The sequence below is a fragment of the Hyla sarda genome, chromosome 8 (assembly GCF_029499605.1).
Source record: "Hyla sarda isolate aHylSar1 chromosome 8, aHylSar1.hap1, whole genome shotgun sequence".
Lineage (NCBI taxonomy): Eukaryota > Metazoa > Chordata > Amphibia > Anura > Hylidae > Hyla > Hyla sarda.
The window spans coordinates 228,875,562-228,892,676 of NC_079196.1; the positions used below are offsets into that span (position 1 = coordinate 228,875,562).

The following is a 17,115-nucleotide window of genomic DNA, read 5'->3' on the forward strand; positions in this document are numbered from 1 at the left end:
GCCACTCCCCCTCAATGCAAGTCTATGGGAGGGATGTAGCAACTGCCATGCCCCCTCTCCCATAGACTTTCATCGAGGGGGCGTGGCAATGATGTTATAAGGGGCGTGGTCATTACTTCACAACCCGCACAGCCCCCACCTAGCATTTGGAACTAAATGTTCCGAACACTGGGGCAGTGGAGTACCCTTTCAAAGTCAAGGTTAAATACGTCGTCTATATACCGACCCCTCATTTGGGAGATCCCCACTATACCCAATGGTTTTCTTTTTCGATAATCTGAGAAAAAAGTCTCATAGAATGAGGCAGGTTTTATGGCATTACTGTTTATTGATATTGGGGAGAATTTACTATAAGTTCAGGGGATACAACAACCTTTATGTAACATGAACAGTGACGGCAAAACCAAGGTCTGAGGAGCCGGGGACATGCAGAGGGGTCAGCAGAGGGGTCAGCAGAGGGGTCAGCAGAGGGTCTACAGCATCCAGACATGGGTAAGGATCAAGTCATGGGAAGCTTCAAGATTCAGGCTACAGGTAGAATACATGATATACATGAACATCCTGGCATTTTCATGTGCACTCGAAATTCTACGAGTCTACGCCAATGTGGGGGGGAGGGACATCACTGTCGTCTGATCTTAATTTCCGTGGTCTTCAGAGAATAGTAGAGACCTCTCCACTGAGACCAAATGACACCACTACCATAGGATAGGTGAGCGCCACGGAGGTAAGGACCATTCAAGTTGGCCAGGTGACACGCCCTGTACCAGAAGCCACCAGAGGAGAGGGCGGCGCAGTTCTGTAGGTAGACATCGCGGTCTCTGTCGTATGTAGAGAACTTCATTCCATTGTGGTAGGACAGGGCATCTCCTGTAGGTGATGAGGAGTAATGAGGTTAGACGTGAGGTGGTGCGGACTACTCCTAGCGACCCCCAAATATAATACAAGGGGGTAGGGTTGGCACCTGGACACTATTTTTCCAGCACAGCCGGTATTTTGGCCACCCTGCCGGTATTTCCCCCCCCCCAAAAAAAATACCGGCCATGCAATGGTTGTTATTTATCTAACCAATCCTCCAACTATATCACCATACGCTGTACCAGTGTTTCCAAACCAGGAGTGCCTCCAGCTGTGCCAAAACTACAACTCCCTGCATGTTGGACTATATAGTAGTATATAGTATAGGTCAGTGTTTCCCAACCAGGGGTGCCTCCAGCTGTGCCAAAAGTACAACTCCCAGCATGTTGGACTATATAGTAGTATATAGTATAGGTCAGTGTTTTCCAACCAGAGCACCTCCAGCTGTTGCAAAACTACAACTCCCTGCATGTTGGACTATATAATAGTGTATAGTATAGGTCAGTGTTTCCCAACCAGGGGGGCCTCCAGCTGTTGCAAAACTACAACTCCCAGCATGTTGGACTATATAGTAGTATATAGTATAGGTCAGTGTTTCCCAACTAGGGGAGCCTCCAGCTGTTGCAAAACTACAACTCCCAGCATGTTGGACTATATAGTAGTATATAGTATAGGTCAGTGTTTCCCAACCAGAGCACCTCCAGCTGTTGCAAAACTACAACTCCCAGCATGTTGGACTATATAGTAGTATATAGTATAGGTCAGTGTTTTCCTACCAGAGCGCCTCCAGCTGTTGCCAAACTACAACTCCCAGCATATTGGACTATATAGTAGTATATAGTATAGGTCAGTGTTTCCCAACCAGAGTGCCTCCAGCTGTTGCAAAACTACAACTCCCAGCATGCCCGGACAGCCAACGGCTGTCCGGGCATGCTGGGAGTTGTAGTTTCGCAACAGCTGGAGGTACCCCTGGTTGGGAAACACTGACCTATACTATATACTACTATATAGTCCAAAATTCTGGGAGTAGGTATATATTTCATATATATATATATATATATATATATATATATATATATATATGTTTGTTTGTTTTTAAAGCCTATGAAAAATAAAACAAGCGATCGGAAAACTCGTCATCTTTTTCTCTGTGCAGATTTTTATCGTTTTTTCCCAATGTATATATTAATGTTATATAGTGGTTAAGATTTGCTATGGCTGCTGGGCCATCATTTTGGCATATGAAAATAGTAAGATGCACTTAAAGGGGTACTACCGTGGAAAACTTTTTTTTTTTTTTAATCATCTTGTGCCAGAAAGTTAAACAGATTTGTAAATCACTTCTATTAAAAATCTTAATCCTTCCAGTACTTTTTAGGGGCTGTATACTAAAGAGAAATCCAAAAAAGAAATGCATTTCCTCTGATGTCATGACCACGGTGCTCTCTGCTGACCTCTGCTGTCCATTTTAGGAACTGTCCAGAGCAGCATATGTTTGCTATGGGGATTTTCTCCTTCTCTGGACAGTTCCTAAAATGGACAGCAGAGTTCAGCAGAGAGCACTGTGGTCATGACATCACAGGAAATGCATTTCTTTTTTGGATTTCTCTTTAGTATACAGCCCCTAAAAAGTACTGGAAGGATTAAGATTTTTTAATAGAAGTGATTAACTTTCTGGCACAAGATGATTAAAAAAAAAAAAAGTTTTCCACGGAAGTACCCCTTTAACTTGACAAGGGAGCGTTAAGATGTCCTGCTGCACACTTAAAGGGTCACTCTGCCGCTAGACATCTTATCCCCAAAGGAAAAGGATAGGATGCTGCTGGAGCCCCCATGATCTTCGCACAGCACCTTTGATGTCACGCCACGCCCCCTCCCATAGACATGCATGGAGGGGGCGTGTCATGACATAACGAGGGGGCGTGGCATGATGTCACAATCACAGCTGCTGGAACCCAAGGTTCATTCAAAACGTTGGGTGCTGCACGGAGATCGCAGGGGTTCCAGCCCCGGGACCCCCACAATCAGACATCTTATCCCCGATTGGATAGGGGATAAGATGTCTTGCACCGGTGTAACCCTTTAAGTGTACCAAAAAGTGTTAGTAGGTCTATCCTTAGGCCAGTGGGTCAGATGTATCCTACAACCTGAGACACTAAGTCATGTCCGCCATATTTATAGACTGAAGGGGCTGCAGAGGTTGCAGTTGCAACAGGGCCCCCAGTGCCTGAAGGGGTTCAAAGGCCAAAGAAGAAGATAAGTATTATAAATGGCACCTGGTAGGTGGGGGCCCAGGTACAGACTGTGCAGTGGGGTTCAGATCTCTGAAGCCTTATTATGACCTATTACCCACAAGTCCATGTAGGGGGTTACCTGCTCCCCCGTCAGTGAAGCCTTCCACGTGCAGCGTGTAGCCATCGTCCTCGGGGTTGATGTTGTACGGGGAGATGGCAAACTCGGAGTATTTAGCGAAGGTCATGTTGTTTTCGAAGTCTCCCAGGTCGACCCTCAGCTCGTACTTGTTGCGGAGCGTGAGGAGATAGATATAGTGTAACCCTATGGGAAGAGACATGAGGCCATGAGTGATGTTCTGCAGGGGAGCGAAGCTCTGCAGTGCAGCCTGGAACATGAAAGGTCCACTGATCACCCACCCTGGAATAGGACTGCTCCATTATTGGTTTATTGTATACCCCAGTGTTTCCCAACCAGGGTGCCTCCAGCTGTTGCAAAACTACAACTCCCAGCATGTCCGGACAGCCTTTTGCAACAGCTGGAGGCACCCTGGTTGGGAAACACTGGTTTACCCCCTTGAAGAATATAATGCCTTGACCCACCTGTAGACCACCCAGCTTTCCCAGACATCGGATTTACAGGAATTATTTCTCAAGAAAGCTGTGTGAGGACTATAATGGTAGTCATATTGGCTGTCACCCAGCTTTCCCAGACATCGGATTTACAATAATAATTTCTTGAGAAAGCTGTGTGAGGACTATAATGGTAGCCATACCGTATTGGCTGTCACCCAGCTTTCCCAGACATCGGATTTACAATAATAATTTCTTGAGAAAGCTGTGTGAGGACTATAATGGTAGCCATATTGGCTGTCACCCAGCTTTTCCTGAAGTGGATATAAGTAAGAATACAATGACTTACCCAGCCAGTACTCTCCGTCCGCTCTACCAAAGCCGGACTTATAGTCGCTCCATCCCCTGAAGAAGCTCAGGGAACCATTGAACCTCTTCTGGATGACCTACCCCGGACCCCCCAAACAGATGAATGTTATCAGAACATGGAGACAACACCAGCAGTAATGTCACACATCGGGCACCCACCGTCCACTTGCCGCCCTCAGTAATCATGTCGCAGTATACGGGCACCGCGATGCCTGGTCCAGCCGGGTAGATGACATATGGGCCGCTCTCCTCCTCCCCGTTCTCACACACGTCCTCACAGTCTACAGGATACTGGTCAGTGGTGGAACATACTGGAAGGAAATCCATCATATTACAGGGGTCAGAGGTCACCTGAGTTACATTATGTCCTATCCTCCATTCACCTCCAGAGCTGTACTCACTATTCTGCTGTTGCATTATGTCTTGCTAAGCAAAATAAATTCTTCTGATGGTTCTAAAAGGAAAACTGGATCCATTTCTGATACACTGGGGATATTTATCATTGTAGGTGTAAGTGAAGCATTTATCATTGTAGGTGTAAGTGAAGCATTTATCATTGTAGGTGTAGGTGAAGCATTTATCATTGTAGAGTAAGTGAAACATTTATCATTGTGGGTGTAAGTGAAGCATTTATCATTGTAGGTGTAAGTGAAGAATTTATCATTGTAGTGTAAGTGAAGCATTTATCATTGTAGTGTAAGTGAAGAATTTTTCATTGTAGGTGTGTGTTAAGCATTCATCATTGTAGGTGTAAGTGAATGTTACGCCGAGCACTCCGGGTCCCCGTTCCTCCCCGGAGCGCTCGCCTCATCCTCGTTGCTGCAGCGCCCCGGTCAGATCCACTGACCGGGTGCGCTGCGGTACCGCCTCCAGCCGGGATGCGATTCGCGATGCGGGTGGCGCCCGCTCGCGATGCGCACCCCGGCTCCCGTACCTGACTCGCTCTCCGTCGGTCCTGTCCCGGCGCGCGCGGCCCCGCTCCCTAGGGCGCGCGCGCGCGCCGGGTCTCTGCGATTTAAAGGGCCAGTGCACCAATGATGGTGCCTGGTCCAATCTTCCCAATTACCTTGATTAGTTTCCACCTGTGCACTCCCTGCTTATACCTCACTTCCCCTGCACTCCCTGGCCGGATCTTGTTGCCCTTGTGCCTAGTGAAAGCGTTCCCTTGTTTGTTCCTAGCCCGTGTTCCTGACCTCCTGCCGTTGCCCCTGACTACGATTCTTGCTGCCTGCCCCGACCTTCTGCTACGTCCGACCTTGCTTCTGTCTACTCCCTTGTACCGCGCCTATCTTCAGCAGCCAGAGAGGTTGAGCCGTTGCTAGTGGATACGACCTGGTCACTACCGCCGCAGCAAGACCATCCCGCTTTGCGGCGGGCTCTGGTGAAAACCAGTAGTGACTTAGAACCGGTCCACTAGCACGGTCCACGCCAATCCCTCTCTGGCACAGAGGATCCACCTCCAGCCAGCCGGCATCCTCCTGCCAGCCGGCATTCTGAGAGACATCCCTCCTGCCAGCCGGCATCGTGACAGTAGATCCGGCCATGGATCCCGCTGAAGTTCCTCTGCCAGTTGTCGCCGACCTCCCCACACTGGTCGCCCAGCAAGCCCGACAGATTGCCCAACGAAATCACCAGCTGGCTTACTTGACCACCGTGACACTGCAACTTCAGTCACAGATACAGCAGCTTCAGTCACAATTTCAGTCACAGCTACAGCTGCAACAACCATCTCCTCCGCCAGCTCCTGCAACTCCTCCGCAGCAACCGGCCGCTCCTAACCCCTGCTTGTCCCTGCCGGACAAATTTGATGAGGATTCTAGACTCTGCCATGGTCTCCTTTCTGGAAAGGCCTTGTCTGGGGCCACACCGCTCTGGGACCGCAATGATCCTGCCACAGCCACAGTCCAGTCCTTCTTCGCTGAGGTCCGTGGTGTCTTCGTGGAGCCTGCCCGAGCTTCTTCTGCCGAGACTGCCCTGCTGAACCTGGCCCAGGGTGTTTCTTCCGTTGGCGAGTACGCAATTCAGTTCCGTGCTCTTGCTTCCGAGTTGTCCTGGAATAGTGAGGCTCTCTGCGCGACCTTTAAAAAAGGCCTATCCAGCAACATTAAAGATGTTCTGGCCGCACGAGAAACTCCTGCTAACCTACATGAACTCATTCATCTTGCCACTCGCATTGACATGCGTTTTTCCGGATGGCGTCTGGAGCTCCGCCTGGATATGGACTTTGTTCGCACGAGGCGTTTTTTCTCCCCGGCTCCTCTCTCCTCTGGTCCTCTGCAATCCGTTCCTGTGCCTCCCGCCGTGGAGGCTATGCAAGTTGACCGGTCTCGCTTGACACCTCAAGAGAGGACACGACGCCGCATGGAGAATCTTTGCCTGTACTGTGCCAGTACCGAACACTTCCTGAAGGATTGTCCTATCCGTCCTCCCCGCCTGGAAAGACGTACGCTGACTCCGCACAAAGGTGACACAGTTCTTGATGTCAACTCTGCTTCTCCACGCCTTACTGTGCCTGTGCGGATATCTGCCTCTACCTTCTCCTTCTCTACTATGGCCTTCTTGGATTCCGGATCTGCAGGAAATTTTTTTTTGGCCTCTCTTATCAACAGGTTCAACATCCCTGTGACCAGTCTCGCCAGACCCCTCTACATCAATTGTGTTAACAATGAAAGATTGGACTGTGCCGTGCGTTACCGCACGGAACCCCTCCTAATGTGCATCGGACCTCATCACGAAAGAATTGTGTTTTTGATCCTCAGGTTCTTTGGACCCAAGAAGAGGGGGAGACCCAAGGGGGGGGGGTACTGTTACGCCGAGCACTCCGGGTCCCCGTTCCTCCCCGGAGCGCTCGCCTCATCCTCGTTGCTGCAGCGCCCCGGTCAGATCCACTGACCGGGTGCGCTGCGGTACCGCCTCCAGCCGGGATGCGATTCGCGATGCGGGTGGCGCCCGCTCGCGATGCGCACCCCGGCTCCCGTACCTGACTCGCTCTCCGTCGGTCCTGTCCCGGCGCGCGCGGCCCCGCTCCCTAGGGCGCGCGCGCGCCGGGTCTCTGCGATTTAAAGGGCCAGTGCACCAATGATGGTGCCTGGTCCAATCTTCCCAATTACCTTGATTAGTTTCCACCTGTGCACTCCCTACTTATACCTCACTTCCCCTGCACTCCCTGGCCGGATCTTGTTGCCCTTGTGCCTAGTGAAAGCGTTCCCTTGTTTGTTCCTAGCCCGTGTTCCTGACCTCCTGCCGTTGCCCCTGACTACGATTCTTGCTGCCTGCCCCGACCTTCTGCTACGTCCGACCTTGCTTCTGTCTACTCCCTTGTACCGCGCCTATCTTCAGCAGCCAGAGAGGTTGAGCCGTTGCTAGTGGATACGACCTGGTCACTACCGCCGCAGCAAGACCATCCCGCTTTGCGGCGGGCTCTGGTGAAAACCAGTAGTGACTTAGAACCGGTCCACTAGCACGGTCCACGCCAATCCCTCTCTGGCACAGAGGATCCACCTCCAGCCAGCCGGCATCCTCCTGCCAGCCGGCATTCTGAGAGACATCCCTCCTGCCAGCCGGCATCGTGACAGTGAAGCATTTATCATTGTAGGTGTATGTGAAGCATTTATCATTGTAGGTGTAAGTGAAGCATGTATCATTGTAGGTGTATGTGAAGCATTTATAATTGTAGTGTAAGTGAAACATTTATCATTGTAGGTGTAAGTGAAGCATTTATCATTGTAGGTGTAAGTGAAGAATTTATCATTGTAGGTATGAGTGAAGCATTTATCATTGTAGGTGTAAGTGAAACATTTATCATTGTAGGTGTAAGTGAAGCATTTATCATTGTAGGTGTGTGTGTGAAGCATTTATCATTGTAGGTGTATGTGAAGCATTTATCATTGTAGGTGTATGTGAAGCATTTATCATTATAGGTGTAAGTGAAGCATTTGTCATTGTAGGTGTAAGTGAAGCATTTATCATTGTAGGTGTAAGTGAAGCATTTATCATTATAGGTGTAAGTGAAGCATTTATCATTGTAGGTGTAAGTGAAGCATTTATCATTGTAGGTATAAGTGAAGCATTTATCATTGTAGGTGTAAGTGAAGCATTTATCATTGTAGGTGTGTGTGAAGCATTTATCATTGTAGGTGTAAGTGAAGCATTTATCATTGTAGGTGTAAGTGAAGCATGTATCATTGTAGTGTAAGTGAAGCATTTATCATTGTAGGTGTATGTGAAGCATTTATCATTGTAGTGTAAGTGAAGCATTTATCATTGTAGGTGTAAGTGAAGAATTTATCATTGTAGTGTAAGTGAAGCATTTATCATTGTAGTGTAAGTGAAGAATTTTTCATTGTAGGTGTGTGTTAAGCATTCATCATTGTAGGTGTAAGTGAAGCATTTATCATTGTAGGTGTATGTGAAGCATTTATCATTGTAGGTGTAAGTGAAGCATGTATCATTGTAGGTGTATGTGAAGCATTTATAATTGTAGTGTAAGTGAAACATTTATCATTGTAGGTGTAAGTGAAGCATTTATCATTGTAGGTGTAAGTGAAGAATTTATCATTGTAGGTATAAGTGAAGCATTTATCATTGTAGGTGTAAGTGAAACATTTATCATTGTGGGTGTAAGTGAAGCATTTATCATTGTAGGTGTGTGTGTGTGAAGCATTTATCATTGTAGGTGTATGTGAAGCATTTATCATTGTAGGTGTATGTGAAGCATTTATCATTATAGGTGTAAGTGAAGCATTTGTCATTGTAGGTGTAAGTGAAGCATTTATCATTGTAGGTGTAAGTGAAGCATTTATCATTATAGGTGTAAGTGAAGCATTTATCATTGTAGGTGTAAGTGAAGCATTTATCATTGTAGGTATAAGTGAAGCATTTATCATTGTAGGTGTAAGTGAAGCATTTATCATTGTAGGTGTGTGTGAAGCATTTATCATTGTAGGTGTAAGTGAAGCATTTATCATTGTAGGTGTAAGTGAAGCATGTATCATTGTAGTGTAAGTGAAGCATTTATCATTGTAGGTGTATGTGAAGCATTTATCATTGTAGTGTAAGTGAAGCATTTATCATTGTAGGTGTAAGTGAAGCATTTATCATTGTAGGTGTATGTGAAGCATTTATCAGTGTAGGTGTAAGTGAAGCATTTATCGTTGTAGGTGTAAGTGAAGCATTTATCATTGTAGGTGTAAGTGAAGCATTTATCATTGTTGTGTAAGTGAAGCATTTATCATTGTAGGTGTGTGTGTGAAGCATTTATCATTGTAGGTGTATGTGAAGCATTTATCATTGTAGGTGTATGTGAAGCATTTATCATTATAGGTGTAAGTGAAGCATTTGTCATTGTAGGTGTAAGTGAAGCATTTATCATTGTAGGTGTAAGTGAAGCATTTATCATTATAGGTGTAAGTGAAGCATTTACCATTGTAGGTGTAAGTGAAGCATTTATCATTGTAGGTATAAGTGAAGCATTTATCATTGTAGGTGTAAGTGAATCATTTATCATTGTAGGTGTGTGTGAAGCATTTATCATTGTAGGTGTAAGTGAAGCATTTATCATTGTAGGTGTAAGTGAAGCATGTATCATTGTAGTGTAAGTGAAGCATTTATCATTGTAGGTGTATGTGAAGCATTTATCATTGTAGTGTATGTGAAGCATTTATCATTGTAGTGTAAGTGAAGCATTTATCATTGTAGTGTAAGTGAAGAATTTTTCATTGTAGGTGTGTGTTAAGCATTCATCATTGTAGGTGTAAGTGAAGCATTTATCATTGTAGGTGTATGTGAAGCATTTAATATTGTAGGTGTAAGTGAAGCATGTATCATTGTAGGTGTATGTGAAGCATTTAGAATTGTAGTGTAAGTGAAACATTTATCATTGTAGGTGTAAGTGAAGCATTTATCATTGTAGGTGTAAGTGAAGAATTTATCATTGTAGGTATAAGTGAAGCATTTATCATTGTAGGTGTAAGTGAAACATTTATCATTGTGGGTGTAAGTGAAGCATTTATCATTGTAGGTGTGTGTGTGAAGCATTTATCATTGTAGGTGTATGTGAAGCATTTATCACTGTAGGTGTATGTGAAGCATTTATCATTATAGGTGTAAGTGAAGCATTTGTCATTGTAGGTGTAAGTGAAGCATTTATCATTGTAGGTGTAAGTGAAGCATTTATCATTATAGGTGTAAGTGAAGCATTTATCATTGTAGGTGTAAGTGAAGCATTTATCATTGTAGGTATAAGTGAAGCATTTATCATTGTAGGTGTAAGTGAAGCATTTATCATTGTAGGTGTGTGTGAAGCATTTATCATTGTAGGTGTAAGTGAAGCATTTATCATTGTAGGTGTAAGTGAAGCATGTATCATTGTAGTGTAAGTGAAGCATTTATCATTGTAGGTGTATGTGAAGCATTTATCATTGTAGTGTAAGTGAAGCATTTATCATTGTAGGTGTAAGTGAAGCATTTATCATTGTAGGTGTATGTGAAGCATTTATCAATGTAGGTGTAAGTGAAGCATTTATCGTTGTAGGTGTAAGTGAAGCATTTATCATTGTAGGTGTAAGTGAAGCATTTATCATTGTTGTGTAAGTGAAGCATTTATCATTGTAGGTGTATGTGAAGCATTTATCATTATAGGTGTAAGTGAAGCATTTTTAATTGTAGTGTAAGTGAAGCATTTATCATTGTAGGTGTAAGTGAAGCATTTATTATTGTAGTGTAAGTGAAGCATTTATCATTGTAGGTGTATGTGAAGCATTTATCATTGTAGGTGTAAGTGAAGCATTTATCATTGTAGTGTAAGTGAAGCATTTATCATTGTAGGTGTAAGTGAAGCATTTATCATTGTAGTGTAAGTGAAGCATTTATCATTGTAGGTGTAAGTGAAGCATTTATCATTGTAGTGTAAGTGAAGCATTTATCATTGTAGGTGTAAGTGAAGCATTTATCATTGTAGGTGTAAGTGAAGCATTTATCATTGTAGGTGTAAATGAAGCATTTATCATTGTAGTGTAAGTGAAGCATTTATCATTGTAGGTGTAAGTGAAGCATGTATCATTGTAGGTGTATGTGAAGCATTTATAATTGTAGTGTAAGTGAAACATTTATCATTGTAGGTGTAAGTGAAGCATTTATCATTGTAGGTGTAAGTGAAGAATTTATCATTGTAGGTATAAGTGAAGCATTTATCATTGTAGGTGTAAGTGAAACATTTATCATTGTGGGTGTAAGTGAAGCATTTATCATTGTAGGTGTGTGTGTGAAGCATTTATCATTGTAGGTGTATGTGAAGCATTTATCATTGTAGGTGTATGTGAAGCATTTATCATTATAGGTGTAAGTGAAGCATTTGTCATTGTAGGTGTAAGTGAAGCATTTATCATTGTAGGTGTAAGTGAAGCATTTATCATTATAGGTGTAAGTAAAGCATTTATCATTGTAGGTGTAAGTGAAGCATTTATCATTGTAGGTATAAGTGAAGCATTTATCATTGTAGGTGTAAGTGAAGCATTTATCATTGTAGGTGTGTGTGAAGCATTTATCATTGTAGGTGTAAGTGAAGCATTTATCATTGTAGGTGTAAGTGAAGCATGTATCATTGTAGTGTAAGTGAAGCATTTATCATTGTAGGTGTATGTGAAGCATTTATCATTGTAGTGTAAGTGAAGCATTTATCATTGTAGGTGTAAGTGAAGCATTTATCATTGTAGGTGTATGTGAAGCATTTATCAGTGTAGGTGTAAGTGAAGCATTTATCGTTGTAGGTGTAAGTGAAGCATTTATCATTGTAGGTGTAAGTGAAGCATTTATCATTGTTGTGTAAGTGAAGCATTTATCATTGTAGGTGTGTGTGTGAAGCATTTATCATTGTAGGTGTATGTGAAGCATTTATCATTGTAGGTGTATGTGAAGCATTTATCATTATAGGTGTAAGTGAAGCATTTGTCATTGTAGGTGTAAGTGAAGCATTTATCATTGTAGGTGTAAGTGAAGCATTTATCATTATAGGTGTAAGTGAAGCATTTATCATTGTAGGTGTAAGTGAAGCATTTATCATTGTAGGTATAAGTGAAGCATTTATCATTGTAGGTGTAAGTGAAGCATTTATCATTGTAGGTGTGTGTGAAGCATTTATCATTGTAGGTGTAAGTGAAGCATTTATCATTGTAGGTGTAAGTGAAGCATGTATCATTGTAGTGTAAGTGAAGCATTTATCATTGTAGGTGTATGTGAAGCATTTATCATTGTAGTGTATGTGAAGCATTTATCATTGTAGTGTAAGTGAAGCATTTATCATTGTAGTGTAAGTGAAGAATTTTTCATTGTAGGTGTGTGTTAAGCATTCATCATTGTAGGTGTAAGTGAAGCATTTATCATTGTAGGTGTATGTGAAGCATTTATCATTGTAGGTGTAAGTGAAGCATGTATCATTGTAGGTGTATGTGAAGCATTTATAATTGTAGTGTAAGTGAAACATTTATCATTGTAGGTGTAAGTGAAGCATTTATCATTGTAGGTGTAAGTGAAGAATTTATCATTGTAGGTATAAGTGAAGCATTTATCATTGTAGGTGTAAGTGAAACATTTATCATTGTGGGTGTAAGTGAAGCATTTATCATTGTAGGTGTGTGTGTGAAGCATTTATCATTGTAGGTGTATGTGAAGCATTTATCATTGTAGGTGTATGTGAAGCATTTATCATTATAGGTGTAAGTGAAGCATTTGTCATTGTAGGTGTAAGTGAAGCATTTATCATTGTAGGTGTAAGTGAAGCATTTATCATTATAGGTGTAAGTGAAGCATTTATCATTGTAGGTGTAAGTGAAGCATTTATCATTGTAGGTATAAGTGAAGCATTTATCATTGTAGGTGTAAGTGAAGCATTTATCATTGTAGGTGTGTGTGAAGCATTTATCATTGTAGGTGTAAGTGAAGCATTTATCATTGTAGGTGTAAGTGAAGCATGTATCATTGTAGTGTAAGTGAAGCATTTATCATTGTAGGTGTATGTGAAGCATTTATCATTGTAGTGTAAGTGAAGCATTTATCATTGTAGGTGTAAGTGAAGCATTTATCATTGTAGGTGTATGTGAAGCATTTATCAGTGTAGGTGTAAGTGAAGCATGTATCATTGTAGTGTAAGTGAAGCATTTATCATTGTAGGTGTATGTGAAGCATTTATCATTGTAGTGTAAGTGAAGCATTTATCATTGTAGGTGTAAGTGAAGCATTTATCATTGTAGGTGTATGTGAAGCATTTATCAGTGTAGGTGTAAGTGAAGCATTTATCGTTGTAGGTGTAAGTGAAGCATTTATCATTGTAGGTGTAAGTGAAGCATTTATCATTGTTGTTTAAGTGAAGCATTTATCATTGTAGGTGTATGTGAAGCATTTATCATTATAGGTGTAAGTGAAGCATTTTTAATTGTAGTGTAAGTGAAGCATTTATCATTGTAGGTGTAAGTGAAGCATTTATTATTGTAGTGTAAGTGAAGCATTTATCATTGTAGGTGTATGTGAAGCATTTATCATTGTAGGTGTAAGTGAAGCATTTATCATTGTAGTGTAAGTGAAGCATTTATCATTGTAGGTGTAAGTGAAGCATTTATCATTGTAGTGTAAGTGAAGCATTTATCATTGTAGGTGTAAGTGAAGCATTTATCATTGTAGTGTAAGTGAAGCATTTATCATTGTAGGTGTAAGTGAAGCATTTATCATTGTAGGTGTAAGTGAAGCATTTATCATTGTAGGTGTAAATGAAGCATTTATCATTGTAGTGTAAGTGAAGCATTTATCATTGTAGTGAAAGTGAAGCATTTATCATTGTAGGTGTATGTGAAGCATTTATCATTGTAGGTGTAAGTGAAGCATTTTTCAATCTAGGTGTAAGTGAAGCATCTATCATTGTAGTGTAAGTGAAGCATTTATCATTGTAGGTGTAAGTGAAGCATTTATCATTGTAGGTGTAAGTGAAGCATTTATCATTGTAGGTGTAAGTGAAGCATTTATCATTGTAGTGTAATGGCATTGTAGTGTAATGTAAGTCTGCTCTGACTTAGTCTAGCTGAAGCTGGGTCTGTATTCTAAAGTGTGGTATTATTAAGTGTTACATTTGAGAAGTTTTATAAGCAGAAGTTCATGTGCTAAGTATACTGTGGATCATTGTTTTCCAAACAGGGTGTCTCCAGCGGTTGCATAGCCCTTGCATTTTTTTTTTTTTTCCCTCCTGTCTGTAGCACACCTGGGGGAGGGGTTAATTGATTAACTGCTCTCAGGTGTATAAAACTAACTGGGAAACTCTGTGAGCCCTGCTCTGACTGAGTCTAGCTGAAGCTGGGTCTGTATTCTAAAGTGTGGTATTATTAAGTGTTACATTTGAGAAGTTTTATAAGCAGAAGTTTAGAAAGCAGGAGTTGTAAGCAGGACCCACTGTAACTGTAAGTATTACACTCCCTTGATAAAAGTAGTTTTTCTTAATAGTTAATAACAGCTGTTTGTCACCAAGGATATGGACAGCAGGATTGGATGTTTTCTTCAGTGCACATTGTGCCACATGTATACATCTCTGCAGCTTCAGGGTGAATACCGCTGTGACAAATGTCAGCATGTCGCCCACCTGGAAGCTCGTATTAGAGATCTAGAGGAGCAAAATGCAACATTGAGGGCGATTGACAATCTTACAGAGCAGTTAGTGGGGTAGAAATGGAGGTTGGAGAAACTAGCCAGGAGGCCCAAGTAGGGAGCTGGGTTAATGTAGTTAGAGGGACTGGAAAGGGGGCAAGGAAAAGGAAGGTCACTTCTGCTTCTGATCTCCCAAGTAAAATTGCCAAGTTGGGCGATGATGCGAGGGCCTCAGTATCAGAGATGGCAACCCTAGTGGATACTGGTCTCCCTAACAGCCGGGGGAACAGCTCAACTAGTAGTGTGGGGGATGGTAACGCAGGTAGGCCAAGACAGCTAGTTGCGGTAGGGGATTCTATAATCAGGAAGACGGATAGAATAATTTGTCGCCAAGACCACCTCAACCGAATGGTTTGCTGTCTCCCTGGTGCCAGGGTTCGGCATGTGGTGGAAAGGGTGGACAAATTACTAGGGGGGGCTGGGGATGACCCAGCTGTCGTGGTCCATGTGGGAACCAACGACAGAATACATGGTAGGTGGAGGTCCTTGAAGAATAATTACAAGGAACTAGGTGCCAAGCTGAAGGGAAGGACCTCTAAGGTTGTGTTCTCTGGAATACTTCCTGTGCCATGCGCATCGCAGGAAAGACAGCGGGAGCTTAGGGAGTTAAATGCATGGCTTAAGTCGTGGTGTGAGGGGGAAGGGTTTGGGTTTTTAGAGCACTGGGCTGACTTTTCATTGGGGTACAAACTCTATTCTACGGATAATTTGCACCTGAATGGAAGGGGGTCTGCTGTGCTGGGGGAGAGAATCCTGGAAGGGGTGGCTGAGTATTTAAACTAGGTGAGTGGGGGGAGGATAATAAAGCAAAGAAAGCAGACAGTGGGATGGATAGGTTAGAGAGGGGTCAGGACATAATGGCGGGTGGAGAGGAGTCCTGTGGGGGGAGGTTAAGAACAGTGGATAAGGAGATCCATGCGTTACAAACCAGCTGTAAAAATAAATGTAGCCCGAAAAATTGTAATCCCAATAATTCAAAAAATTCCATTAGCCCCAATAACTCAATAACTACAATAAGCCCCATTAACTCAAAAAAATCCATTAGCCCCAATAACTTAAATAACAACGTTAGACGCAATAACGCAAAAAATCCCATTAGCCCCAATAACTTAAATAATAACGTTAGACCCAATAACTCAAAAAATCCCATTAGCCCCAATAACTTAAATAGTACAATTAGCCCTTATAACTCAAAAAATGACATTAACCCCAATAACTCTGAAAATCCCATTAGTGAAACTATATGTGTAAAACTTAATGGAAATGTAAAGTGAATGTTCACAAATGCCAGAAGCCTAGCAAATAAAATGGGGGAGCTTGAGGCCTTGATACTGGAGGAACATATTGATATAGTTGGGGTCACTGAGACATGGCTAGTGATATAGTTGGGGTCACTGAGACATGGCTGGACTCCTCACATGACTGGGCTGTTAATCTGCAGGGGTTTACATTGTTTCGCAAGGATAGAATGAACAGAAAAGGTGGTGGAGTCTGTCTGTATGTAAGAAGTGGTATGAAAGTCAATGTGAACGATGCCATAGTGTGTGATGATTCTGAGGAGGTGGAATCACTGTGGGTAGAATTACAAAAGGAGGGAAATACTGAAAAAATAATATTTGGTGTAATTTACAGACCCCCTAATATCACTGAAGAGATAGAAGGTCGGCTGTATAAACAAATAGAGAGGGCCGCCCGGGCAGGTACAGTGGTAATAATGGGAGATTTTAACTATCCAGATATAGATTGGGGTCCGGGGTTGGCTAAAACTACAAAGGGGAGAAAATTCCTAAATTTATTGCAGGATAATTTTATGGGCCAGTTTGTGGAGGACCCAACAAGAAGTGATGCCTTGTGGGATCTGATCATTTCCAACAACGCAGAGCTGGTTGGTAATGTAACTGTGCGGGAAAACCTTGGTAATAGCGACCACAATATAGTTACTTTTGACTTAAAATGTAGAAAACAAAGACAGACGGGGAAAGCAAAAACATATAACTTTAAAAAGGCAAATTTCCCTGGGCTGAGGGCTGCACTACAGGACATAGACTGGGGGGAGGTGTTCTCAAATACTGATACAGAAGGTAAATGGGACATCTTTAAATCAACTCTAAATAACTATACAGCTAAATATATACCAAAGGGGAACAAATATAAACGATTAAAACTAAATCCTACATGGCTGACAAATGAGGTTAAAAGAGCAATAAACAACAAAAAAATAGCCTTCAAAAAATTTTAATCTGATGGGTCAGCGATAACATTTAAACAGTACAAGGAGCTTAATAAAATCTGCAAAAATGTAATAAAAACAGCAAAAATTCAAAATGAGAGACAGGTGGCCAAAGAAAGCAAAACTAATCCTAAATATTTTTTTAGATATATAAATACAAAAAAACCAAGG

At 42.3% G+C, this 17,115-nt stretch overlaps 1 protein-coding gene across 1 annotated transcript in view; it reads right to left on the reverse strand.

Annotated features, from left to right (window-relative positions):
- Positions 1 to 292: 292 nt before the first annotated feature.
- The window catches only part of LOC130284203 (microfibril-associated glycoprotein 4-like), a 30,669-nt gene continuing 13,846 nt past the window's right edge, over positions 293 to 17,115 (reverse strand). The window contains exons 3-6 of the mRNA XM_056534316.1: positions 4,191 to 4,342; positions 4,012 to 4,108; positions 3,232 to 3,414; positions 293 to 870 (exon numbers count right to left, since the gene is read on the reverse strand). Of these exons, the coding sequence (XP_056390291.1) occupies positions 623 to 870; positions 3,232 to 3,414; positions 4,012 to 4,108; positions 4,191 to 4,342 (680 nt within the window). The 3' untranslated portion in view covers positions 293 to 622. The remainder of the gene's footprint in view (positions 871 to 3,231; positions 3,415 to 4,011; positions 4,109 to 4,190; positions 4,343 to 17,115) is intronic.